Here is a 26,143-nt window from a genome sequence, read left to right as displayed (position 1 = left end):
TATCCCTTAAATATAAATATTAATAACTTTCATTATAACATTTATGACAAAAAACATCAAGAACACACTGATTTCATCCCATGAAAATGCTCTTTACAAAGGTCAACTGTATCTTTGTTATGTTTACGACACTTAGAAGCACAAAGAAATAAGAAAATTCTAATTTATACCATGCACAGGTAATCACAAAGCTTTGCCCATTCTTGAGCGTAAACAGTACTCAGACCTTTTTCTAGTTCAATGCAAATGTAGAATCTGTCTTTTTATTGCTGTTTGATTTCATTGTGAACCAACTACAGTGCATCCATTTCACACAAAGATGGCCAGATCTCACAGGTTGTCAGACATATATAGGATCATATAGATAACGGGCTGAAAACAATTTACTATGTAATTATTGGTCAAAAGGATACAAACGCAGAGAAAACAAACAAACAAAAAGGACTCTAGACTTTCCTGAGAACTTCCAAATCAAAGCAAACCAGGAGTCACCTTTCAAAAAAAAAAAAAAAAAAGGGCGGGGTCGTCATTTCTTTGACACATTTCAAACCCATTTTGCTCAACAGATATCTTCGCAGCAGCCGCTTCACGTGGGTTGGGGTTCGCCCCCGTGTTCCCTCCAACCGGTTGAGTCAGAGGGGAACAACGGTTGCAGTTTTGCTATAGGGACAGTCATGGGTTCCAGATAAACATACAAAGACATACAGGCCAAACAAGGATTTATTTGTCGAAGACCCACCACCAGCATAGTATAACACCACAAACTACTCATGGAGGGGCTAGGAGTTAAATACAAATACATCATAATAAATTAATATCAAACCAACAACGTTCAAGAAGTACAAATCTATACATTAGGCCTATATGGGTTTCAAAGACTGCATTTTAGTATATTTTTCCAAAGGCACTGTTTGGAACAGCAGACTGCTTTTCTCGTTCCCTCTTTATCACGCAAAGACAGGACAGAGTGTTCATACAAGCAGGAGGGAGGGGGGTGTGTGTGTGTGTGTGTCATCCATCTATTTTCAAAAAACTTTTTCACACTCTTGTCTCGGGGATCACTAGTCTTTCACAGGCCAGCCTAAGAGAGATGAATCCCTCTGGTGTGACCTGGGATGGCCAGTGAGACGTGGTCAGTACATGGAAACTACGATGGAAGCCTTCTGCTGGGCATCCCGCCCGCTGCCCAAACCACCTCAGCCTGCTGCTCTGGATCTGGAGCTTTGGGGGCTCTACTCTGTGGGGGTGGGGGGTCTCTCTGGGGGGGACGGAAACCCTTTGAGCGAGATGAAGACCGCCACATTTAACGGCGTGCTACCAAAATTATCTCACCTGTGGGGGCTTTGCCTTCTACTTGAACAAAAGTGTTAAACAACTAAGCAAAACTCAGCAAAATACCCTTATTAATAATTATATAATTATTAAATAATAACTGATGTAACTCTAAATGGTGAAAGGCATTTTGGTTCCAGAAACTTTACCCATTATACCACATAAAACCAGCAGGGGGAGCTGTGTCACACACAAAGATTTACCTAAATGGACATCTATTTGACAGCATGTACACATGACAACACACAGCTACTGTACGGGCTTTTTCAAATGACAAACACAGTCTCTGTTACAGCTGCCTTTCACCATTGAGGGGACGCTTTGACTTTGGTGTAAAAAAGTGGTCCACCCCCACTTTCCCTCTCAAACTGATGACCGCGACCCTGACAGGTGAACACTGAAGTCGAGTAGAGCCATGGGTGAGCCGAGGGCAGGGCAGGGCAGGGCAGGACTGGCAGTGATGCGACTAAAGGCCCTGAGGGGAGCGGGACAAGATCCAGGGGTGCATTCACAGACAGCAACGTGTTTCTGAAGGGAGGAAAAAAGAAAAAAAAGAAAAAACAAAAAAAAACAGTCCCATTGAGCGGTTGCTCGGCGGTGTGTCAGTCTGGTTGCCGGTAGTGGATGACAGACTTGCGGTCGTTTCCAGCCTGCAGCATGCTGTTGAGAACCTCCCGCACGTCCAGCGCATTGTTGCTGCAGTGACCATTGGGTAAAGGCAGAGGGTCGGACGAGGGGAGCAGACAGGAGGAGGAGGGGGAGGAGGAGGAGAAGATGGAGGAGGAGGGCGCGTTGGAGAAGAGAGACGAGGGGGAGACGGCGGAGGAGGATGATGGGATGAGGGTGGCAGTGGAGAGCAGGTTTCTGGGGACAGGTGACATAGTGTTGTGTGGGACAGACACCATGGAGGAGGAGGACGAAGAGGACGATGATGGGTGCGCGTAGGGCAGAGGCGGGTCGAAGAAGTCCAAAAAGTCTGGTTGGCCGCCACTGTTGGACATTAAGCCCCTGCTCTCCTGCTGCTGCCGCCGGGGCTGCCGGTGGTTCTGCTGCTGCTGCAGCTGCCGCAGCAGCGACTGCTGTACATGAGCAGAGCGCTGACCACTCAGCGCGCTCTGAGAGATCAGAGACTGCAGGACAAAGTCGTCTCGGAACGACCCGGAGGGTCCCGACAGGCCGCCCGGACCCAGCCCAACCTCCGTGCTATCCGGGGACGGGGAGGGCGAACTCATGGTCAGGTCCAATATATCGTCCAGAGGGTTTGAGGAGGACGAGGAGGAGGCGGGAAGCGAGGCCCGGGAGCCCAGAGAGTGGTTCTTCAGAGCTGGGAAGGTGGACAGGAAGGGCTGCTGGGGGAACTGGGGGAAGTGGGAGCAGAGGCTGGCCATGCTCGGCAGGAGGCCCTGGCTGGAGGCGGCGGCGGCCTTGGCATTGTTTGGCCTGTTGTTCTGGGTCCTTTGTTGGCTTTGGCTCTGGTTCCTCTGTAAGGACTGGAAGTTCTGAGAGGCCAGCTGCAGAGCGGACTGGGTTTGGCTGTCCTTGGCTCGCTGCAGCGCCAAGTGGGAGACGCCGTGCGTTTGGGTCCTTTGGAGGGGATTTTGGTTTAGTTTCTGGTTCTGAGCAAGGGACTGGTTCAGGATGTGGTTCTGACTCAACAGGTTGTCAAGGAGGTGTTTGTTGGCCTGCACCAGTTTGCGCTGGCGCTCTTCGGCCAGCCGCTGCTCGAGAAGCTGGTGCTCCTTCTCCTTCCTCTTCCGCTTCACCTCTTCGTCCATCTGGAGCAGCTGCTCCCGCACGCGAGCCACAGCATTCTCTGGAATCTTGATGCCTGGTGAAGACGAAGGGTTAATTATTGTATCGTTTTTACACACACTATAAAGTCCTGTGTATTACAGTATGAGTGCCCGAGCAGTGGTTGATGGGAAATGTAGTTTAATGGAAGATACACCAGGGAAGCAAGCAACCATTTGAATTCCTACATGTTTAACAAAGCACTGTTGTTATATCTGTCAAGTCCATCTCATGCACTTTACATTAAACACACTGTTCATTCCTTTATGTTAAAAAAAACGGAAACACATAAAAGCCTGTGTTTAGTTTGATATGCTTTGTCCCCGTGACCTCACTCACCGACTTGCTTGTTGTGCTGTTTGGTTTTGAGCCGGACGATCTGTAGTATGCTGGAGCTGGTGATGTCAGAAACTACGTCGGCCACGCGCTTCCACACTCGCAGCAGAGCGCCGCAGAGCATGTGGTACTGACGGAGCCGCATGCCCTGCAGGCACTCCTGGCCCTCCTCGATCTTCTTACACTTGCCATTCCTGAGAGCGCAGAGCGAGAGAGAAGTAGGCAAAGACACAAGACAAATCATCAGCCTTGGAAATTAGGCAGAGGAATATCTCACCTGAAATTACGTTAAGATAGACCTTTATCATATCAAGGACCATCATTTTGATACCCATTAGGCCATGGAGCCCATTTCATAAAGATTTAGTCTCTGGGACCCCAATCTGAGAGGATTTGTTTATGATTTGATTTGATATGATTTAGTATGATTCAAGAGTCAAGAGGTTATTTGTTACATACATATGGTCATACATACACTACTCACAAAAAGTTAGGGATATTCGGCTTTCAGGACGAACCTAAAATGCACTATAACCTTAACAGGTGAACTTAATTTGACCTTCTCTAAACTTTTGAATGCACATGTCCAACTGTTCAATGGTTCAGTACTTTTTGCACAACTTGTTGTTCTCTAACAAGGAGCTGAACGGCAAAATTCACAACAGGTGTTTGATCCATGAATCGACCAAAACATTTCCTGGTTCAATTAGAATTGGTATTTAAACAGTCCCCTTCATCATGCTGTTCACATTTTGACATCATGAGACCAAGACGACACCTAACAACCTATCAACAGTACCTCGCCATTGTGAGGCTTCAAACAGGATGTTCCAAGAGGGAAGTGGCCACTGAGCTTAGAGTGTCAGAGAGTGTTATCAGCAGGTTGCAACAGAGATACAGAGACTGGAAGAGTCACAGAAAGGCATAGAAGTGGACGTCCTTTGGCCACATCCCACACTGATGAGCGCTCAGGGAGCAATAAAGCTGGACGAGGGACCAGTGGCCTCAGTGCTGTTCTCTGATGAAAGTCGATTCACGTTGAGCAGAAATGATGGCCGCCAACGATGTTGGAGATGTCAAGGAAAGAGCGCTATGCATCAGCCACTGTTGTCACCAGATGAGCCTTTGGTGGTGGTGGTGTTACAGTGTGGGCAGGTGTGTCTAGTCAATACAGAACTGCCCTACACTTTGTGAATGGTACAGTGACAAGCCCATACTACCTGAATAACATCATTAATCCAGTCATTGTGCCCCTGCATGAACAACACAGGCCTCATTTCATCTTCATGGATGACAATGCTCCAGCTCATCGAGGTGGCATCATTAGGGAACGGCTGCTGGAGACTGGGGCACCTCAAATGGAGTGGCCTGCACTTTCTCCAGACCTGAATCCCATAGAAAACCTCTGGGATCAGCTGAGTCGCCGTGTAGAGGCTCTTAACTCTGTACCCCAAAACCTCAATGACCTGAGGGCCGCCCTTCAAGAAGAGTGGGGGGCCAGGCCTCAGCAGACAATAAGTCGACTTGTGAACAGCATGAGACGTCGTTGTCAAGCTATAATTGATGCTCAAGGCCACATGACAAGTTATTGAGACATTGACATTTTTTGTTGTGGTAAACCCACCACTGTTGTTGGCCTTTGTTTCAATCAATTGTTTGAGATGAGGAAATCACCATTGCATGCTTCTACTTAAATGCCCTCCTTTCATGATATAATATCACTGTAGCGTGAACCTTTTACATTTTCCATAAATTTCACCCAAAAGCCAAATATCCCTAACTTTTTGTGAGTGTATATGCAGTGAAATGGCATGACACCCAGTGATTATGCACAATAAGCAGTTCTAGAAAGAATGAATGAGCAATGACCTGTAAATCCTCAGGAATGGCATTTCAACTCAAGACACTGCTGCCATAATACTGATTATTACCGATCTGACTGGATGATCCAAGGGAGTTAGTGAATTTCTACTCACCAGTTGGCATGGCTACACTTCTGAAAGGAGAAGGTGAACTGGTTCTCCCAGCTCTCCTGGGCTTCCTCGGGCGCCACCTAGGGAAGGAAGGCACAGCAACACCATCAGCGGGGAACTCACCACAGCCACTGTGTGACAGCACATGAGCCAGCCTTAACTGTACACAAGAATATAGAAATTAAAAAAAAAACACAAGTGACTAAATGTTTCACCAAACCTACACACTATTACTATAATATTTGAACACAGAAACAAGGTTTTTGAAGGTTTAAACATTAATTATAATTTTTCCCTTTGTAATCTAGAGAGCCATTACTCTATGAAACAAACTATCATCTATCTAACAAATTAATAGCCATATTTAGCATGCGCTCCAATTCTCTCATTTTGCCACAAGGGGGCACTTGAATACATGAAATAAAAAACATACAAAGACATATTGGGAAAAGCTAAAGCTATTTCAAGCATTTTTCTGTAATCCTTTCCCAGAGTGTTGAAAACGATTAAGTCTTTCACTTGCAAGCTAGTAGCATAATAAAATGATTTGTGAATGGGGACGTTATGTGTAGATGGGAACATATCAAGAATACTAACAGCAGCGTTCCCATTCGAATAAATAATTTCCAGAATGGTTTTCATGATGCGCATGTATATGTTATTATATATTATTATTATATATATTTAAGACCCTGTCACAAAGGTCTCCACTTATCTCTGCTGATTAGACATTTTCTCTGGAGAAACACATGTGTTTGACTTTTCCATGGCTGGAAAATTACATTGCAAAATCACAGGTTTTCCAGGATACGTGGGAACGTACAACCTCATTGCTCTGCAAACTGAGGACTCACCTTGCGGTAGCGTAGCTGCAGGTTGTCCAGGCTCTCGGGGTGACTCTGCTTGCCGATGTTAGGCTTGTAGACAATGAAATTCTTGCCTCGGCCTTGCTCAGCAAGCAGCACACACGGATGATTACCACGCAGCTGTGAAAGATGGAGCAATTTAAGAATATGTACGCAACTGTGGGCCATTTTCTACACCTTGACCTTGAGGGGTGTAGGGTTTTTAATCACCGAGCGCCTTAACTGTTCAATAGTATGTGAGCCAAATAGTGATTCCTAAAATAGCAGGTCAATTTTCAGAAAGCTCAGACATGACTGGATTATCCAGCATCAAATCATTTGAGGTGATTCGTTAACACAACATGGAAGATGTCAAAAACTGTGGAGACTCAAGTGAGAAAGCCAATGAAAATGAGTGTGTAACAACCTGCTGACCAGGTAAGACTTGCTTAACGCCTGCTAACAATAAATCAAAAACTGTGAATGTGAGGAAAACAACGAAAGACGGTTCCTTTGAATCCTTACCAGAAGAAAGAAATAATTCCAGTTAAAAAAAAAAGTTTCAATCTTTATACATTCTTATCGCTTATCTTGTTGGGAGAAGCTCAGAGATCAACTGTGTCTAAATGAGTGTAAAAAACATCGCAAATCTCCTCTCGTCACAGTGATAAAGCATCGTCCAAAAATATTATTATTAAGATTATGAATGTTACCTTTTGTAACTTTGACAGTTGTGATTTGGAGTTACACTGCCTTCACTTCAAGGATCAAGAAAGGATCAGAAGGTATGCACGCAAGAAATGCTAAACCTGAGTGGGGGTGAACTCGTTTTGAATAAGGAATAGTTTGCCCCGCTACTGTGTAATTAACTCTGATGACGAGTTTTGGGAATGTTTCATTGCGTCTTACATTACAGCTTAGTATAGTACAGCGAGTATGCTATTCTACCTTGTGAGAGAGGTAGAATCCCTCGTCGGGACTGCTGAGTTTTTGTGCCTTCTCCTGGGCCTCGGACCAGGGCATGCCTCTGTCCACGCTGATCTGCGGAGGAAGAAAAGGTAAAGAGGGCACAGAGTTAAATAGAGAAGTGCTTATGAGAAGCAGCGCCAAGCAGCCGTGCAACCACATAGCTGTGGGTGTGGAGGTAAGTGAGGCTTGTGCAAATAAAACCACCACTATTAGCTTTGCTATAATTCAAAAATTTAATGCAGGTGTAGATGTCAATAAAAGCACTCCTATCACATTGAAATGTCTACCTGGTCCCATACCCACTACACCAGCCCCGGCTGTTCTGAGTACCATTTGTATGACAAGTTTAAAATGTCAATTGTAGGTTAGCCTGCAGCGATAGCTAAAAGCTGGAGATACCAGTAATTATCCTGCTCTAACCCCCTGCTGATGTCTCCGTAGACTCCTCAGCCCAGGGCAAAGCCAGTGTGATCACATTCTCACCACTGGCAAACTAACATCAATCAAAACCCACAAATAGTGGGAGCTGGTTAGCTCTGATTACATTCTCAGCTGGGAGTTAATTTGTTCTGGAGTTCACAGCTTATCTTATTGGATGCATTATTTCCCTTTTGTGTGCAATTAATATGTCTGTGGCAGGGTTCCTCCATAGGAAGTTCATTAATGGTCACCGTTAAAGCACTGCTAAATTTCTTGCTTTTATTTTGTCTGCTTTCAACATGCTTTCATAAAAAAAATAATAATAACTAAATAAAAAAATACAAAAAGGACAGTGGCAGGGACACAAAGGCAACATCATGTAATCAGTTGGAGCTCATCTCTTTAAAGCCTTTTGTTAGACTCGATGACGAGGCTGCACCTACCTTATAGAGAACAACCTGGCCGTCCTGAGGGTTTCCCACTGTTAAGAACGTCTCCTGTTTCTCCTCATAGATCTCATCGTTGCCTGGGGCGAGATCTGACAGGAGCACAGGAGAGGAAAATAAATCACTTTGACTGAAACAAGACTGGATCGGACCCAAAGTACAGTGGAGCTGGAATGAAACTGAGCAGACAGATTCAGCGGAATCAAGTTCAAGCTCAGAAGACAGAGAAGGTCAGAAATGTAAAGGATGTCTAAGGCCGGATGTCGAAGAATGAACAATAAACTGTGTTCTTAACCCTAGAATGAAAATACTGGGTCAAAAAGTACCCTGATGTTTGTGTTCTTAACCCTAGAATGAAAATATTGGGTCAAAAAGTACCCTGATGTTTTTCAAATAGTAATATTTAAATCACCTTAAAGTTCTACATATCCCTACACATAGTCCTAAAATTCTAAAGTTATTTTAAGGCGTTTATGATGTGAACGCATTATGTCTCAATTAGTTTAATTAACAATTACTTAAAGCCCTTAACTTACTTAAAACTAACCCTTAAATAATGCGTCATCGATCCCCATACCTAAGATTCCCATGTCGTATTTGCCCTCCTTCTTGTCCTTCTCTATTAGGTAGTCAAAGTTGTCTGTGAAGTACTGGAAGAGATAATTCTGTTTGTGAACCTCCAGGCCCAGGATGCGGTTCAGGAACTTTGTGATGCTGCAGTCTAAGAAAGAGACAAGATACATGGCAGTTTGTGAATGGACAAATACAACTGAATTTTCATCTCCATGTGGTATAATATACGGGCAATAAAATACCATCATGATGAAGGCAGATTACCTTTTTCCGTACCAATCCCGAACCGGGACTCTCTATAAAAGATGCCCACATCCATCATTCCAAGTTTCATGTCTGGAAAAAGAAGAGCACAGCTGTTATAGTCACACCAATCAATTTGCCCGAGTTGGAGTAAGTCTTCAGAATCCAACGTACCTCTGAAGAACATGGCTTCAGCCCCGGGGTAGCCTTTGGGAGCAGGCACCTTGTTCTCGATGTGGCCGAGGATAGCTTTAGTTATTTTATCCAGAGCTTTGGTGCCATACTATAGAGGGGAGGCAGAGAATGTTTTTCAAACAGGTTTACTGGCTCAAATCCCTTGTGCCTTTTCTGAGGAGAGCTGACACACAATGACATCACCTTCAGAATTGATAGACATTCCAGAGATATAAATGTATACAATCTTCTGTCATTGTAGTTAGTTGTAACAATAACCCTAAGCAATTGCGCAATATTCACTAAAAACAACCCCCCAAAAAAGACCCGGAGAGAGGGAGAATGACCACCAAGAGATAGGTAAAAATGATCACCTATGTGTGTATTCTATTACAAACAATTTATTTGGTTGTATGTTATCTACAACATTGCAAATAGGCCTTGAACATCAGTCCTTCACACACATCACACTGACTAGCCTGGACCTCGTGTATTGCTGCCTGCAGTTATATTAAGGGGTCCAGATTGCAGGGGTCTCGTTAGAACTGGGATATAGGGGATGGTGGCTCAGGCGGTAGAGCTGGTGGTCTAGTGATCTAAAGGTTGCTGGTTGGATCCCAGGCTCCTCCTGCTAGCATGCTGTAGTGTCCTTGAGCAACACAATTAACCCCTAATTGCTCCTGATGGCTGCGTCCGTCGGTGTTTGAACAATTGTAAGTCGCTTTGGATAAAAGCGTCTGCTAAATGACTAAATGTAAATGTAACTGGGGCGCTTCAGACATCTTGTCGTTCCAAGTTTGATCAAACTGATGTACATTTAGAGCAGAAATCAGTGAAAACCCACAGTAAATGTAGTGGAAGTACAAGAACGTTGGTGAGACTCGATTAGTTTGTGGAGCCGGGTACTTTGTGACACCATCATCCAATTTGTTATATACTGTATGTCCAGGTTTCGTCTCTGGAAGGGGCATTCGCATCGAGCAAGATGCGTGGTGTACGGCTGCACGATAAATTGTATTTTCACTGTCATCGCGATATGAACATGCACGATAAACACATCGCAAAGGGCTGCTTGAAATGTGATGAAGGAATTAAATCAAATATAAAATCAAAATCAAAAAAAAAAAAAATGTATCCATCCGAGAAAGCGACACCATCCACGATTGATGGATCGAGTGGAATCGTTCTCTGTAGAACACGTGGAGGGTACACACCCTCCACGTAAGCAATGGTGCATACTCGGAAAACTCTGGAGGGATGCTACATTCAATGGAACTCGGATGACTGTAATTCGTGTTTTCCCTCATATATCTATATATATAGAGATGTTTTCGTTGAGTTTAGAGGAAAATATTTTAAAGGGAGCAGGGGAAATCAACATTTTTCATTTCTTATAGTTATTATGTCTTATTTAAATTAAAGTTCTGTTTAGTTGGTTGGGTATTCACATGCAATTTGTTCAATAAAAGCATGTTCGAAATAATTTCTTTCATTTCTTAAATTAGTGGGCATAGGCAATTCAATGTTTGGGGTCTATGTTAGCAGTGTACCTATTGAAGCAGGAAGACATAGGAACTGTATAGCAAATATGCACACTTCAATAAATTGTTTATTTATCGCAAGTCATATCATCATTGCAATATTGAATAATGTCTTTGCACATTGCAGAATTTCCTCATATCAAGCAGGCCTAATGCGGTGTAGATTCAATTGGTGTGTAGTGGTTGTTTTGTGCAACATTTGCATCGGTTCGAAATGACAAAAAGTAGGAGCTGATGCTGCGTTCAATGGAAACTCTGAAAATTGTAACTTGTGTTACAGTAGTATAGCTGTTATTCGGGGTCCAGCCCACAGACAATTACACTTACAGACAATTAATTTGGTGAAATGTTATGTTGACTTGTACAGTGGGGCAAAAAAGTATTTAGTCAGCCACCAATTGTGCAAGTTCTCCCACTTAAATAGATGAGAGAGGCCTGTAATTTTCATCATAGGTACACTGCGACTATGAGAGACAGAATGGGGGGAAAGAATCCAGGAAATCACATTGTAGGATTTTTATTGAATTAATTGGTAAATTCCTCGGTAAAATAAGCATTTGATCACCTACAAACAAGCAAGATTTCTGGCTTTCACAGACCTGTAACTTTTTCTTTAAGAGGCTCCTCTGTCCTCCACTCGTTATCCGTATAAAAGACATCTGTCCACAACCTCAAACAGTCACACTCCAAACTCCACTATGGCCAAGACCATTCTCATTTTGTCTCTCATAGTTGAGGTGAACCTATGATGAAAATAACAGGCCTCTCTCATCTTTTTAAGTGGGAGAACTTGCACAATTGGTGGCTGACTAAATATTTTTTGTCCCACTGTATATATTTGCTTGTATATCTTGAATTGTTGTAATTATAACAATAATCTTAATATATTCTTGTCAAAGTATTTGTCATTATGTGGCGACACAATAGGCATTATCGCACCGTAGGAACCTTTCCATAGTTCTAAGAACGTTTTGGAGGAACAGCCCCTTTTTTTGTCCGCACTGTAGGAACTAGGAACGTTCCGTAGTTCTTAGAACTCCATTTTGACTAACTTTTTCTTTCTTGGCTCCTACTCCGCCTTGTAGATCTAATATGAGTGAAGATCCAGCAACTGGATTGCTTATCTCTTGCCTCAAATTTGTTCAGAAACAGATTTTGGTGGATAGATAAGGTGAAATCAGTGAAAGTTATGGAGTAAATACAACACACAACTCACACTGAAACCCTGTTGGATTACGTCACTCCAGAGTTCCAATGCGGCGCGAATACAACCAGAAAAAAAAGTCCTCGAAGGTATCTAGTTCTCCTCAGGGAGTCCCCAGAACTGTTTGGTGAAAAAATGCCAAAATACATTATCAAAATAGCTATAATAAACTAGTGAAAGCAACATGTATTTATTGTTTTTGTGTTGTGAAATAATTGTATTGTTTGAGTGTTTTCGTGTTCCAGATGCCAAAGAGAAGATGAAAGTCTTAGACAATAAAGAAGCCGTGGGCAGAACCTCCACTCTGCATTTCATGTGAACTCGGGAAATTTGCAATTGATGTCAGAAGGAAGTGATGCTGCAATTTCACAGGAACAAGACTAACCTGGACCACGTGTATTGCTGCCTGCATCTATATTAATTTTTTTTTAATTTTATTACTATTATTTTTTTGAATATGTAGTTATGATCATCTTATATTATCAATGTATTCTTTTAATAAGGTCTCTAAAGTTCACAACAGCAGGTACACACCAGAGTTGCCATGTCTGCTTATAATGTGCGACTTTGGGCTTCATAAGTAGCTCAAAATGACATTATACATGTTGAAATAAATAATAATCTATACAAAGGAAACGTTGTTCACCGTTAACGGTGTGCGTCTGTAAAAGCCGATACGACAGAGAGGGAAAGCAGAACGATTCTCCAGTCTTTAATTGGAAATAAGTGAAATAAGAGAAATTAGGGATTGAAAATTTGAGGAAACATGCATCTTGCATACGCACGCACGCACGCACGTAGAGGGAGAAAGAGATGGCTTGCACCCTGCCACAGTCTGCAGAGTGACAACGAGGAGAGAGGAGCGCATCGGAGGCATGGACACACAGGGCATAGCCTCGATGCGTGATGTTTTTTCAACCAGAGAATAGCAAAAACAATTGTACACGGGTGGGGGTGAGTGTCAATTAGATTTTTGCAATCAACCTTAAATGTACTCTACATCAAAACTCATTGTGAAACTTACAGATCAACCAATGACACATTTTGGTTACTGGCCTACCTTATTTTCAAAGTTGTATTTGCTTAAGTCTCTGGATTCAGTGGCTCTTCTGTCCCCGTGGGTTAGTGCACCCTGAAAGGTAAAGAAGGAAATAGCTTTAGCTGCACAGCATTTAGAATATTACATCCAATATTTTATATTATATAGACATATTTTTACATTCTATATTGGGTTAACCTTATTGCATTAATTCATTCCAACACAGCTATAGAGACGCGCCAGGCATTCACACACACCTATGTCTGAGGCTAACGATTTCCAACTGCATGTCCACATTTCCCTGGCATACACATCTGTTATCCGTTTCCGTCTCTGTTTTCAATAGCAGGTGTTAATAAGATCTGCATTCTGACTCTAGACATTATTGATGTTTGAGCAAAAAGATGGAGCAAAGCCAGTTTGACGTGTCTTGCATCTAGCAGCTGGCACCGCGTCCACTGAGGGATGAGCAGACCACCAAAACAAACCTAAGATATGACATCACTGCTCATCTGGAGACAGCCAATCACAAAGGTATTTATCACTCAAGTAAAAGAATGTGTGTGTGTGTGTGTGTGTGTGTGTGTGTGTGCGTGTGCGTGTGTGTGTTCATGCAGATGGGTGTATGTGATGTGACCTTTCCTCAAGGCAGATTACCCAACATGGCAAAGACAAGAATGACTTTCAGGAACAGCCAACCTCCTCTGCCCTGTTTCCATTCCCTCCCCCTCAAAGAACAGAAGAAAGAGGGGGAGGATAAAATAGAACTGGAAGTCTAAGAAAATAAATACCATGTGGGGCTTAAAATGCACTAATAGACAATAAAACCATGGAGGCATAAAATCATCAGGACCCATTGCCCTTTGCAATTTGGGACTGGGGGAAAAACATGAATATCCCGAAGATAAGAAGTTGTGAAAACAAAAAAGACCTCAAGTGAACTGGCAAGATTGAAGGCTCTGCATTTATAGTGTGAATGAAAAACAAACAAAAACAGGAAAGACTGGGGGTTAAGGCTATGAAAAGGGGCCCAAATAGATGAGTCCTTGCCAGGGCACAGTCGGGTAAACGCTGCATTTAAACCAAAAACAAAAGGTCGATGACATCCGTTTCCGTTTGCAGCAGAGAAATTATTCATCAGAAATCAGGAACACAACAGGGGGGCGGTCGGCCTTCCCATGGATATATTTGGAAGCAGTACACGTAGAGCAGGGACATTATTAAGACACATACACATGACGAGTGTCAGAACGCTAGTGCAACAAGGGATCCTACGCATGATAAGCAATCTAATAAATACATAATGGTGGAAGTGTTAAGTCGTTTGTGGCAAAATAAAGACTGCATCCCTTTTCCATGTTTCCCTTTTCCATGGTTAAAAAAAAACACAAAACTCCAGGAGGAAATGAATGTCAGTTGGAGGCAACAGTAACCAGAAACAGGATGTGGGACGTACCAGGCTCTCCAGTCTCTTGGCCACGATGGAAGCAAAGCGTCTCTCCCCAGCCAGCTCTGAGATGAGAAAAATATACTCTGGGGCTGTCACCTGATTGGATCTGTGGGTGCGACCTGCAAAGTCAACGACCAGAAGGGGGTTTAAGACTTTATTCAAACAACCATTAAAAGACGCCATAATTGTGACACAAATATGACTTTAGACCTCAGTTACCTGCACTGAGCATAGGACGTGGTTGTTCTCAACAACTTTTTTTTATAACCAGCTTGGTTATAATATCCACATTACTAATGATTGTTTTTAAAATATTTCTTTTGAGTGTATTTCACCCAGCCATAGCGTACATTGAAGCTTGGGTCTCTTGTAATTGCAGCCTTTTTTCTCTGTTGCCAAAGCCGCCTGAATATCACCGCAATTTTCCTTCAGGGGAGAATAAATTATCTAGTAAATCTGTCTGAAAACGTTTTTCTTTATTTCTGTGCAAGTATTAAGACTGCAGACTCCATTGTGAGATACACTGCAGAAAGCGAGAGACCTAAAGTGAAAAGACCCCCCCAAAAAAAACAAAAACGCTTCCACTACAATCAACATTGGACTCGTGTTAAGACAAGAGCTCTCAGTGGAAACAACAGAGTCAAGTTGGATTCTGACTTGGCATTCTTGATTTGCATTCATCAGTCTATGAAAGTAGTAAACTAAATTTAACATTAAGCAATGAGAAACCCCTTTCATTGGATGACTCACTTGTGGAATTAAATTGTTAATTTATTGACAGACCTGTTAATTGTTGAATGAATACACAAAATGGAGGAAGAGCAAGACTGGGAGGGATATCTGTGAGATGAAAGGATACCAACATATCGTATGACAAGTCATTATCTTCTGGGAATAGATTGCGCTCCACTCACCCACACAAATGTTTCCACACAACAGGACTGCTTTCAACCATTTTCTGACTACAATTCTAAACTACAGCAGACAAGAAAGCTTTTATGTGGAACAGAACTAACAAGAGGACTTTGTGTGTGGCTGTCCATCTGTGTGTGTGTTTGTTGTGTGTTTACACTTGCTCGGCAATCAAGCCAACATTAACCCAAACCAGGCCATGAGTTTCAGCTGCCAGCAGGAAGGGTGCTGACAGAAATAATTACCGATGCAATTATCTAATTACTGTAGACAATTAAATCCACTACCCTGTAAGTGTGTGTGTGTGTTTTTACAATGCTGCTGCAGTGTGCGGCAGTGTTGGAAAAAAAATTTGAGAATACTGCTAATTCTGTTTACCTAATCTATTTAAATCCATTTTTAACCATTAAAACATATGTTCCACTTGAAGCTATAATTCATTTAACTAACATTTAATAAATAATTAGAAGGTTGATATTGAACACCGATCACAGGGTCTATTTGAAGCCTTCTATTAATCATGTAGCTTTATTTACTTATTGAAGTATTCTTAACAACATTGTACATTAGTGTATTAGAATATTTTCTTTATAACTCTTAGCATATCCACATTTTGGCAGACTGCCGTGCTAAAAAGTCGCTGGCTATCTACACTCTACACGGCATGGTACAGAGAGGTAGGCTTGTGCTGCTTGTGCGAGCCCATTGAAGCCGTTTTATTTGCATGCACACTCAGCATTAGGGGTGGGCCCGGAAGGGCCCGGCTGCCAAGCCAGGAAGCGGACGGGGTCCCCATTTGTCAAAAAGAATAAAAATTAAAAAGTGTTTTTTTTTAATTTTAGATTATAATTATTTATTTTTTAAATGATACTCCACTTCCTTATTCAATGAAACAAAAAAGCACCTTGCATAACTGGGAAGAGAAATTGTCTTGTTTGTTTTGATCAGCTCTTCTGATCAGCCTTTATACAGGTCACCTATCACACTATTTAGAACAAATAATCGCCGAAAATGATTGGTGGCTGATTGATCTGCGCACCCTTAATTAAAGTGATTTCAGGATATTGAAATACACTTAATCAAAGCACTTTGCAGGAAGGATGTAAAAAGAAACTGAAAAGACAACGCTGCAAAGCTGCTGCTGATAGTTATAAATATCAGAATTTTCTCCCTTTCCACAACAGTCTGCTCATAATAGTTCGCACCCACAGTGAAGAACTCAAGTAAGACATGGCTACCTTAAGTGACCATCCGCAAAGTTTCTCCTTTAATATTACATGCAGTAGAGGCGTGGAAATGTCTCCATTTTTAGATGCATCGCGATGCGGATGTGGGCGATTCTGCATCGATACAGTGACAGAACTAGGGGGTGGTAGCTCAGGAGGTAGAGCTGGTCATCTAGTGATCTAAAGGTTGCTGGTTCGATCCCAGGCTCCTCCTGCTAGCATGCTGTAGTGTCCTTGAGCAAGACACTTAACCCCTAATTGCTGCTGATGGCGCAATCCATCGGTGTTTTAATAATTGTAAGTCGCTTTGGATAAAAGCGTCTGCTAAATGTAAAAATGTAATGAAGAACATAATCGGGAGATTGGAAATATAATAAGGCCTAAATGGAAAAAAAAAAAAAAAAAAAAAAAAAAAAACGGACCCTAGCTTTTATTTCTAATTAACATTTTCTTGTGATTAAAATAACAGCCTACACAAAATTTAATTATCTCCATCATGTTCGGGAAGCTCCGGTGACAAGGGAGAGCAGATACTGGACCGGCCAATCAGAAGCCACGCTGCAGGACACGCTGAGGGATGTCGACTGGGCTGTGTTTTGCTCCACCCCCGATGATGTCAGAAAGCTTACTGAAGTGGTGACGAACTTCATACCTAAGCTAGTGGAAGATGTGGCTACCATGGTTACAATGCGATATCATGGGTTGACAAATCCATACAGGCAAAGAGTCGGTACAGGGAAAGAGTGGAGTCTCAGTTCCAGCAAGATGCAGAGCTACCACCACGGTGAATGCTGATGCTTTCCCATTAGTCCCCTGGTTAGCACAGTCAAACTAAGTTCCGCCGCCGGAGGTAAGCACACACTCAGCATCTCAGAGCATGATGTGAGGAGGGCTCTGAGACAGGTGAAGACCGGAAAAGCAGCTGGTCCGGACGGCATCCCCAGACATGCTCTTAAGACTTGTGCGAACCTGCCTCCCCAGTGTTCACCATCATATTCAACCTTTCCCTGGCACAGGCCTTGGTGCCCATATAGAAAATTGGGGATGGGATACATTGAGATGCATCAAGAATCGTTGACAGGTGAATCGTAATCGAATGTAATCGTGAGGCCAGTGAAGATACACATCTCTAACATGCAGTCAACTTACCAAACTGCTGTATGGCTCTGTCTGCGCTCCATGGCAGCTCCAATGTCATGTGGACCCTGCGCCTCTGGTTCTTCACCCGTTTGTCCGCCTGCAGGGAGATGCCCGAGCTTGCCGCCTCAGAGATGATGGCCACCAACTGGAGGAAAAGGGGTTTCTTTAGCGCTAATCTCAACAATGCTTAAGCATAAAACAGATTGTTAACCTGAGTCTGCGGGCTGACCTTTTCTCCTCCCATGAACCGATCTTTCTCTTTGACATTAATGTGGTCGATGGTGTGGCCCTGCTCCGCTCTTGACTCGTAGCGGACACTGCCGTCAAGACGCCGGACCACGCGGCCTTTTCGCCCAGTCATCTACAGCAGAAAGAGGAGGAACGTCAAAACAAGTGAGCCAAGTCGCACGGCCAGGTTTTTGATCCTCTGCTAGCGGAGGCACATACACTCAGTGGACACTTTATTAGGAACACCTGTACACCTACTTATTCATGCAGTTATCGAATCAACCAATCGTGTGGCATCAGTACGAGCAGGTTTGAGTATTTCTGTAACTGCTGATCTCCTGGGATTTTCATGTACAACAGTCTCTTGAGTTTACTCAGAATGGTGTGAAAAACAAAAAACATCCAGTGAGCGGCAGTTATGCGGACGGAAACGCCTTGTTGATGAGAGAGGTCAATGGAGAATAGCCAGTCTGGTTCGAGCTGACAAGAGAGGCTACAGTAGGGCTACAACAGCAGAAGACCATGTTGGGTTCCACTTCTGTAAGCTAAGAACAGAAAGCCGATGGCTGCAGTGGGAAAGGGCTAACCAAAAATGGACAGTTTTTGAAGAAAGTAGCCTGGTCTGATAAATCTCGAATTCTGCCTAGGCACACAGATGGTAGGGTCAGAATTTGGCACCAACAGCATGAATCTATGGACCCAACCTGCCTTGGTGGTGGGGATTTTTTGCTTTGCACACTTTGGGCCCGTTAATACCAACCCACCACAATCTAGCCATCTTCTAATGGCTATTTCCAATGTGATAATGCACCATGTTACAAAGCAAAAGTAGTCAGACTGGTTTCATGAACATGACAATGAGTTAAATATTCTTCAGTGGCCTACCCAGTCAACGGATTTGAACACCTTTGGGATGTGATAGAACGGGAGATTCGCAGCATGAATGTGCAGCTGACAAATCTGCAGAAATGTTTTCAACATCTTGTGGAATCCATTCCAAGAAGAATTTAGGTCGTTTGAGAGCAAAGGGAGGCCCTACCCAGACTTTTCCTCATAAAGTAAGTGCATACAGTGTTGGTTTGTGTCATTAGATCTGGGTTATACAAGGAAAAGTGATCAATGATTCATTAGGTTCATATACTGGTAAATTACTGACACCACCTATACTAACTTTTTTGCAAATTGTAATCAGGGTCTGCATGAACACTGCAGTAAAAAAGGTACAGTAGTACGTTATGCCATATTATAGTAGCTGTTTTCCTTTACTGAGGCCCCATACCTCAGAAACTTTCTCTGGCCCTCCAAACTTGTCGATGAGCTCGTCCAGCGTGTTGAGAGGTAGTTCTTTTCCCAGTGCGGATATCTTGTTAAGAAGGCCCTGCTTCATCTCCTCTATCCTGGCTGCGGACATGGAAGGCAGAAGCAACATGACCCAGTGCAACACAAGCCGGTCGGAGTCATAAACCTCAAGGGGCACCGTGGGGTCTACCGTGTCAGCTGATAACTGACAGGTGGTTTTACGGTCTAGATGGGTGTCGACGACAAGGCACACTGACTCCTTATTTCAGCTCATCGCTTGTGTCGGGGGCCAAACAAGCTGCCACCGCTATCAGTGACTTAAGCCATGGAAATACAAACAGGCCTCCCGACCTGTGTGGTAGCTCGTGTGGTTGACAAAGATGACATCGTCGTTGTCCAGCAGGGAGTCTGGCGAGGAGTTGGAGTCCGTGTCCATCCCGTCTGAATCACTGCTGCTGTCATCACTGATGTTGATCACGCCGCCGCAGTCCACCATATGTTTGGGGAACTTGGGCTGGCGACCCCGTGGCTTGCCTGTTTGCAAACAACAACACAGTGGGTATATACAACCTCAGTATAAAACCACAAAACCTGGCGGGGGGGTTGTATATTATAAATAAGGCTAATAATTTATTACAGAAAGCCCCGGAATAGTGTTTCAGTACACTGCACATTTAATTGTATTAACATCCACACACATTAACACTAACTACATAAATGAAATACCAAAAAATAACTTATAATCATATTCTTGTATGAAATGTATGATTTTGTCAGCTACATTAATAGAAGTAAGAAAATATGACTTCTTCAACATTCTTTAGGATATAAGCAATTTGATGGGGTTTTATTTGAAAACCATTTCCGTGTTTAACCCTGATATTATATAAATTAGCCTCTTATTGTACGGATGATAAATTCTGTCAGCTCTTAGTATAGGGGTACATAATGTGACTGTGAAAACACATTTTTTCTATTGCATTTATTTCTCACTCAATAGAGCAATAGATGTTTGATATTATGTGTTCACTTACGTTTTCTTTTATTCCCTGGTCCCTTCTCTCTCCGCTGTTTCTCAGAGGGAAAATGTTTGAGGACCAGAGACTGAAATACTCCCCTGAGGTGGGGGGGGAGACAGAAAGTGAAGTCCATTACTTTCACTGGAACAGAACAGAAACCAGGACAGTCCAGTAGAGGGACAGTTGCATACAGTTTGGCCTAGTTCTACCTTTTAATCAACCTATTATTCTTGCACCGACACACTCAGAGGGCAGAGAGTTAGCTATATTTCCTTATCAAAGTTGAATACAAACCACAACAGGTTCCATTGAGAACTGAACATTTGGTATTGCTTTTGCAAGTTAATGAATACCTTCTGATTGACATTGATTGGTACTGTAGAATAAATAACAATACCACTGCACACATCTTTGGCTTGACGTGTTCGCTGAAGTTAACAAAATGGATGCAGGATTCCAGCAGACGAGTAATGTTGACGGCAAAAAATTAATAATTAACTTCCAAACCACAGAAATTGCAAGCTAGAAAAGTCTAGACATTGTACATGGTAGGTGCTGTGCTGGGAGAGAATTGGAGCACAAGCTCGGCCAAGGATGGTAACTTCATAATCTCAACTATTGCAACTGGCGGGTATTCTTAAGTACCACGGAAATAACTCTTATCAACTAGTATGAAGAGTGTAAGGTAGTTAATGATCCATTTACACTTTTACACTTTATTTCTATTAGTATAAAGCATGAGCCTAATTGAGCTTTATTTCATCCCTAAGTACAATATTTTATAGGATGTGGTGTATTGATTAAATTATAAAATGAGAAACAGGACTTAGCACTCCAACAATATCAACAAATCAAGTAAATAACATTTTTTTCGTCTATTTGTGATGAAAAAGCGTCTATCGAGAACTGAGCAGAATCCAATAACTTAAGGCAAATGACTTGCAATGGGGTTTGGCAAGACTCCCATGGCAGACTAAGCTTGGTTGCGGACCCTATAACGTGGTTTAAAATTTAACTAAAACCTTGCTGACAAAAAGTGCATATCTAACAAAAAAATAATAATAATGAAAAAAAAATTTTTTTTTGAAGAAATACAAAATATAAAAATGGAAAACAAACTAAGTTAATATAAATTATACAATTCCCAATTTGGCTGAGGTCTTCTAGGGGGTGTCACAGTTTGGGAACCCCCGGTCGAGCATATCTAAAAAATAACCAGACAGTTTTCACTCACTCTGCTGCAGAAACAAATCTGTCAAGATGGCCGTCATTTTCATCCAGGACTTCTCTGGTTCGAGCCTCTCCTGTCGACTGCAACCCAATGACGATGCACTGAAGTGGAAACAAACAAAGACCCAACAGGTCAAAATTGGCCAAGCAATCTCCTTTCGTTGAAAGGAGATGGCAATTATTGCTCCTAGTGGACCATTATGTTTAGTTGTCAAAATGAACTAAACTTCTCTGGACAGGAATCTTCAAATCATACATAGTTAAACAATTTATACAAAAACAAGCATTAAAGGGGACCTAGTATGCTTCCTTTTCAGTTTATATAAGTGTCTGAGGTCCCCAAAACATGAATTAGATTTTTTTCTTTCTGAAAATACCACTCAGAAGAATATGCATTCTAGCCATTCAAACATGCCTCTAACCCATGCTGTTCCAGGATGGGCGGTTTTAGTGGGTGGAGCCTCCTGAGGTTCCTAATTCTGTGAGCCAATGGGGTTTGAGCTTTACTTCTGGGTTTTGTTGTATTTATTCGGTTATTGCGATGGTTGGTTATTCAGTTTCTGAACAAACTGAGGCGAGAAATAAGCAACCCAGTTTCTGAATCTTCACCATCAAGGCCTAATTTCTAAGTTTGTTCCGACTTTCATTGTCGTCACCGCACCGGGATACCACACGCTGGGATTTTTTTCCTCCATGTACCCGTTGGAAAATAAAATAAGATAAATAAAATAAATACATCGACAATAAAAACACACAACTTACATTGGTTTAGTTTGGAGAACACACATTGATTTTTGATAATAGGTCCCCTTAAAAGTATGAAACAAATAAAGTTTACACCTTTTCTCAAATAATACAAGAGAATAGTTGAAGTTGACCTCTCCTGAGTTACAGAAATGAAATAGATTGGCAAGCCATGGATGTGATAATGTTTTGTTTAGCAGAGAGCATTTATGAGTGAAGCTTTAAAAGTCCTTCTGACCTTCCCGGCCTCCAGCTCTTTCTGGGCCAGCTCCACCAGGCAGCGGACCTTGGCAGCGATGCAGAGGTATTTGAAGAAGCGCTGGTGAGAGGACCAGAACTGGCCCCACAGGGACTTCCTGCTCACCAGGCCCAGCTCGTCGGCAGAACGTGTGAACACCTGCAGCGCCTCAGCCCACTGGAGACATAAGGATGAAGGACACATTCAAATTGTATGCAGGACTCGACAATAACGCTTGTCCGCTTGCCCGGGGCAAGTCAACTCTGTGTTCAAGCAAGTGGTGTGTCTGATCGGGCAAGTGAAAAATAAATGTGATCTCTAATGTAACGTTATCTGAAAACAAACTGCGTACTGTATCGCTGAAGCAGAGCTTTTCCAGCTGAACCAGAGCAGCGTGGGCGGGGATGGACCTGGGGCTCGAGCCTGAGCTCGGCCTTGCAGCTTGTGCGTTTCTAATAATTTAAAAGAAAAAGTGCGCTCCAACTCAATAAAATATGATAGATTTTACAATATGTCCACTTCATTTGTCGACTTGAGAGGGCAGAAGAGAGTACTGGCAGCTTGTAAGTAGTACCAATACGCATTGGTACACAAGAAAAAAAATCCCGGTACACCAAAGAGTAAAACGCAGAAGTGCCGGTACTGCGTATACCAGTGAGTACCGGTCCACTTCGAGCACTTAGTGACTGAGCTAAGCCCCGTTAAATTAGCATGAGTGACGTGTGGATTTTAACACCCAGCATCTCTGTTCTCTCTCTGTTATGCTTGCTCACCGAAGCTTTGCTCTGCGCTCCGTAAGAGTATTTAACACTATGGAAATGATTTGAATTGTGATATTAAAGATAATAATGTTAATAAATGGAACATGATGCTGTCACAGCATTATTATAATTTATTAACGTACAAAACATACTATTACATACTATTAATGTAACAATTACGATAAATAAGGTATATATACACAGTATAGTATACATTAGACATTACAGTTTACATTAAACATACTATTAACAGGTAACTATTATGATAAATAAGGTATATATATATATATACACAGTATAGTATACATGAGGGTTAAAACCAACATATATATTTTTAATGTTTGAATATTTTAAATAAAATGTTCTCTTTTATAAATGTTTATTCGCGCAACTTTAACTGTATTGCTTGCAGAAAGCTTAAAGGTTTTATTATTTCAAAGCTCCATCAGATGTTGAGCCACGCTCAAGATGATTATTGAAAATGTTTAATCTAAATTCAATCATAACGTCATTAAAAAACAAACAAAAAAGGAAGCCTAACAGAGATTCAATTATTTAATAAAAACAAATACATATTTCTTTCCACACCATCCATGCTGGCATTTCGCTGGTGTGCTGTGACATAACTCCCCCATCACAGCACACTCCAGCCGGTCTCTGGCGATCAAATCGCCGATCCCACCCACCCCCACACACACACACACACACACACACACACACACACACACACACACACACACACACACACACACAATCTCCCTGTTGGTACAGATGACATTTGATGTTGGTGTATAAATATCTTATTTATTGTAATTGTTACCTGTTAATAGTATGTTTTGTACGTTAATAAATAATAATAATTTTTCAAATCCCTGTTTGTTTTATTTACTTCCTTGTTTTTTTACAAGGCCTACATTTTCCATTTTGGACAAGCTAGTTTGGCTATTGGGCAAATAAAACATCTCAGCCACTTGCCCAAAGGGAAAAATCTCATGTCAAGCCCTCAACCCTCAAGGTTTTCCAGGATATGTAGGAACCCAGATAGTCAGGTTTCCGCTCATGCGCAGCAAGTATATGATGAGACAACACACAAGCACACACACACACACACACACAGACAGACAATAATATGTTCTGATCTTATTCATGAGGGATGAGGCGCACCAGTTTGGCAGCCTTGTTGTAGACCAGTTTGAAGTCGTTGTCGAGCCCGATCTCCTCGATACGGAACGACACGCCTGAAAAACTCAGCTGCCTGGCGATGTACATCCCGCTCACTTTCATGTCCATGGCAACAATCTCCATGGCACCAACACCTCTGTATAGTAATAAATGAAATTTTTAGCATGATACAATCAAGTGTCAGCCAGCTGGAACTGGGAACTCATTGTGGGGGACGGTTCCAGTGAGCAATGATTTACGAAAACGAGGTACATCAGAGTGAGGGGTCATGCTACGCACCTTTTCTCAATGGCGTGCAGGAAGTCGTCAAAGGTTTTGAAGGGTGTGCCCTCACCCCAGATCCCCAGGCGGCTCATGTAGATCATGTTCTTTGGCTCAGAGGCGCCTGGGCCGGATAGAGAGCAATGCAGAAAGGTTTTAAGAAAGGAATCTAAGAGAAATAACGTAATGAAAATGTATGTTTTTAATGTCCTGCACAAAATTGCATTGTTTGTCAGTGTGCTCTGCTACCTGTGGCACTGGCGTAGACCACCCTAGCTCGTGGCAGCTTGTTCTGCAGGTCTAGCACTGCCTTGCCCATCTTGGTGGATGTGGCATTCTTGGCTTTGTGGCATTCATCAAAAATAATCTGCAGGAACAAGGTCAAGGGGAAGCAACGCTAAGGGGACACGGCTAAGGAGGAAGGAATTGTGGTAAACTTGTTCTCTTGCGGTGTTCTTTCATTTGAATGGATTACAGAGAGGCCCAAAAAAAGGCCACCGAAGAGATTTTTCTTTCAAGCGAAACAAAATTGAACTTAGATCAGAAAAAGTACATTAAAAAGAGGTTTGAAGTGACAGAATAAGTATAGTCGATCACAGTATTTCAGGTGTTGAATGCATGATCATTCAAAAAAAGACTCTGCTAGGCCTAAGGCTGTTGGGATGAAAGGATACGACTCCATCAAAGTCGGCCTTGCACCAGTCCAGGATCTGTTTGATTCTGGTGCGGTGCTGCCCCCCCGCTTGGCTCTCTCCAATCAGCGCAGAGTAGGTCGCAAACAGGACTCCTTCTGAGGTAGCTGTGTCTCCATACTTTATCTATAAAGAGGAAGTTACTCCAAGTTACTAATGCTGCATTCAGATGGAACACGGCGGATGGCAAACCGGAAGTCATGTAAGTGGACGAGAGCATTACGGCAGACAAGACCGGCAAACGGCAATAGTACACGGCATTTGCCGTCCAAGTTAAAATATTTTAACTTTCTGCTGTACTCTGTGACAACATTACAGCCGGATGTTACGTAGGCGAGGAGCTGACTCTTCTGCGCATGTCTGCTGCGGCTGCAAGAGACCCAGAGTTTAGATCTCGGAGCCGGTAGATGCCGTTATCTATGGAATATCGCACTTAGATGGCGAAAAAAAATATTAGTTGTTGTTCAGTTCATGTTGTTTGATCAGTGATCAATATAAAGGCTGATCACGAGAGCCGATCAGGTGACGTGGGACAATTTCTCTTCCCTGTTATGCACAGCAGTGTTTCCCATACATTGATTTATTTTTGGCGGCCCACCACAATATCAACACTGACCACCACAAATAATTACTTTTTTTTTTGTTACTATTTAAACTAAAATCTTAGTAGAGATGCTTACCCCGCTCTCTCTCCCTAGCTTGCTTAGACCCATCTGTGAATAGCCCTTCCTCTCCTTGCACACTAGAGCTTGGGTTGGGCCCAAAAAAACAAGCCCGACCCCATCCGAGCTTGTGCACGTTCTTCTTGAGCCCGGCACAGGCCCGTTCCATTGGCTGCATTTATGGGCCTAAAACGAACCCGAGCCCGGTTTAAA

General features: G+C 42.6%; 1 protein-coding gene across 1 annotated transcript in view; it reads right to left on the bottom strand.

The window, feature by feature from the left end:
- Positions 1-995: 995 nt before the first annotated feature.
- sbno2b (strawberry notch homolog 2b) overlaps positions 996-26,143 on the bottom strand; it is an 89,884-nt gene continuing 64,736 nt past the window's right edge. The window contains exons 11-32 of the mRNA XM_079996550.1: positions 25,251-25,394; positions 24,826-24,943; positions 24,595-24,700; positions 24,298-24,451; positions 22,373-22,549; positions 21,395-21,492; positions 20,176-20,258; positions 19,493-19,675; positions 19,122-19,243; positions 17,844-17,975; positions 17,624-17,759; positions 14,343-14,455; positions 12,908-12,979; positions 9,103-9,211; positions 8,950-9,021; positions 8,690-8,833; positions 8,110-8,204; positions 7,226-7,318; positions 6,287-6,418; positions 5,436-5,512; positions 3,463-3,653; positions 996-3,160 (exon numbers count right to left, since the gene is read on the bottom strand). Coding sequence (XP_079852676.1) covers positions 1,935-3,160; positions 3,463-3,653; positions 5,436-5,512; positions 6,287-6,418; positions 7,226-7,318; positions 8,110-8,204; positions 8,690-8,833; positions 8,950-9,021; positions 9,103-9,211; positions 12,908-12,979; positions 14,343-14,455; positions 17,624-17,759; positions 17,844-17,975; positions 19,122-19,243; positions 19,493-19,675; positions 20,176-20,258; positions 21,395-21,492; positions 22,373-22,549; positions 24,298-24,451; positions 24,595-24,700; positions 24,826-24,943; positions 25,251-25,394 — 3,777 coding nt within the window. The 3' untranslated portion in view covers positions 996-1,934. The remainder of the gene's footprint in view (positions 3,161-3,462; positions 3,654-5,435; positions 5,513-6,286; positions 6,419-7,225; positions 7,319-8,109; positions 8,205-8,689; positions 8,834-8,949; positions 9,022-9,102; positions 9,212-12,907; positions 12,980-14,342; positions 14,456-17,623; positions 17,760-17,843; positions 17,976-19,121; positions 19,244-19,492; positions 19,676-20,175; positions 20,259-21,394; positions 21,493-22,372; positions 22,550-24,297; positions 24,452-24,594; positions 24,701-24,825; positions 24,944-25,250; positions 25,395-26,143) is intronic.

The sequence above is a fragment of the Zeus faber genome (assembly GCF_960531495.2).
Source record: "Zeus faber genome assembly, chromosome: 1".
NCBI lineage: Eukaryota > Metazoa > Chordata > Actinopteri > Zeiformes > Zeidae > Zeus > Zeus faber.
The sequence above is the reverse complement of the archived record's forward strand: the minus strand, read 5'-3'. Positions and strand labels throughout refer to the sequence as shown.